The sequence below is a fragment of the Myotis brandtii genome, unplaced genomic scaffold (genome assembly GCF_000412655.1).
Source record: "Myotis brandtii unplaced genomic scaffold, ASM41265v1 scaffold3489, whole genome shotgun sequence".
NCBI classification, from domain to species: Eukaryota; Metazoa; Chordata; class Mammalia; order Chiroptera; family Vespertilionidae; genus Myotis; species Myotis brandtii.
The window spans coordinates 10,444-11,992 of NW_005363422.1; the positions used below are offsets into that span (position 1 = coordinate 10,444).

Sequence of the window (1,549 nt, forward strand, 5' to 3'; positions counted from 1 at the left end):
CACGTGGCCTCGGCCGGGGTGACCCCACGGGCGGCCTTTCCTGCTGAGACGCTGAAATGAGCAGCTGCTGAGGAGCGATTAGGACGGAACACGCCTGTGGCCGGCTCCTCTCGTCCTGCTCATCCGTCCTGGTTGTCATCGGGTATCATGGAGGGCAGCGACCTGCACGGACGCCAGCACTCACCTGCGTTCTGACAGGCGCGTGCCGGTGGGCGTGTCCTCAGCGCGCCGGTCAGCTTGCCTGCTCCGGGGCCACATCTTGTTCTTGCTTTTCGTCCCCATGTTTTGAGATTCACCACATTGCCTGTGGTGGTGACCTCGACTACCCATGACCTCTGGTGGGAAACAGGCTGATGGGAAGGAGCAGTGGGGAGCACGGGTGGGGGACCCTAAGGGGAGGGTGGCGCGGAGACCTGGTGGGTGGGTGTGCACAGGCCTGAAACGGCCCCTCCCCGTCCTGGTGGAGGCTCTGAGGAGTCCAGTGCGGGGCTGTGGTGCAGCCCCAGTGAGAGCCCGCGGCCCTGGGGGCGGGGAGGGGAGGTGAGAGCCTCACATGAGGGTCAGTACGACTGTTTGGACGTTGGGATAGACGTGCAGGGTCCGAAGTGATTGTGACCTTGCACCTGATACGACTGTGATCAGCAAGAACGCAGATGAGCTCAGCTCCATAAACGAGAGAGAAAGCGCAAGGGAGAACCCGGAAATAGGGGGTCCCGTCCGGGCCAGGGGCTTGTCCAGTACTTTCTGATCCTCTTCCCATTAGTCACAGGGAGGACCCAGCCCCTGCTTGGCAGGCACGCAGGCCGGGGAGGAGGCGCTTCCTGTGGAGAAGGGGCAGGGCGCCCGTGTGACTGCTGGGGACATGGGCGTCCTGGTGGGCCCTCGGCGGAATGGGGACGAGGTAGGGAAACCACTGGTTGCTGAGGGAGCCTCCTGCTGTGGCCGGAGGTTGTGGGCCTCCGGGCTGTCCTCCCGGAGAGACCCGCCTTCCTGCAGTGTCAGGTGCCTCCTGCGCTGTGCCGCTCCAGGCCCCGTGGCACCCCCACTCCTGGGCTCCCTGGCCGCTCCCATTGCTGGGGGAAGGGGGTGCGTGGTGTGGGCCACGCCGGTGCGAGCCTGTTCCGTGTTCAGCTCTGAGTGCAGCTGCTGTGAACATGCCTGTACGTGTTTGTTCGTGAACGTCGGTGTTCATGCCGGGGGTAAATGCCCACGGTCGCTTAAGCTTTACACGTTAAGTACATGGGAGTGAGGTCTCGGGTGTTGAAATTCCGAGGACAGGGCCCTCCGTCTGCAGGGCTGGCATGGGGGCGGGTGTTGGTATTTTTAAAAAGGTTAAATCCAATAATTTGCAAATTTAGAAGATTCTAACCCCCTGAACAACTCGAATGAGTTATTTGAAGGAAAGACGTTGAGCTACTTGACAAAGTTGGGAAGAGAAAAACCTAAGGCAGCATGGGTTCCTCTTCTAGAAAAGGGGGGCCCTGGTGGGAGGCGCCCACCCACGGTGCTCGGCTTTGTGACCCCAACATGTCAGCTGAGAGCGCTGGTC

At 61.5% G+C, this 1,549-nt stretch overlaps 1 protein-coding gene across 1 annotated transcript in view; it reads left to right on the top strand.

Moving 5' to 3' along the window:
- Positions 1-328: 328 nt before the first annotated feature.
- The window catches only part of CDCA4 (cell division cycle associated 4), a 2,575-nt gene continuing 1,354 nt past the window's right edge, over positions 329-1,549 (top strand). Inside the window, exons 1-2 of the mRNA XM_014544030.1 lie at positions 329-379; positions 764-901. Coding sequence (XP_014399516.1) covers positions 329-379; positions 764-901 — 189 coding nt within the window. The remainder of the gene's footprint in view (positions 380-763; positions 902-1,549) is intronic.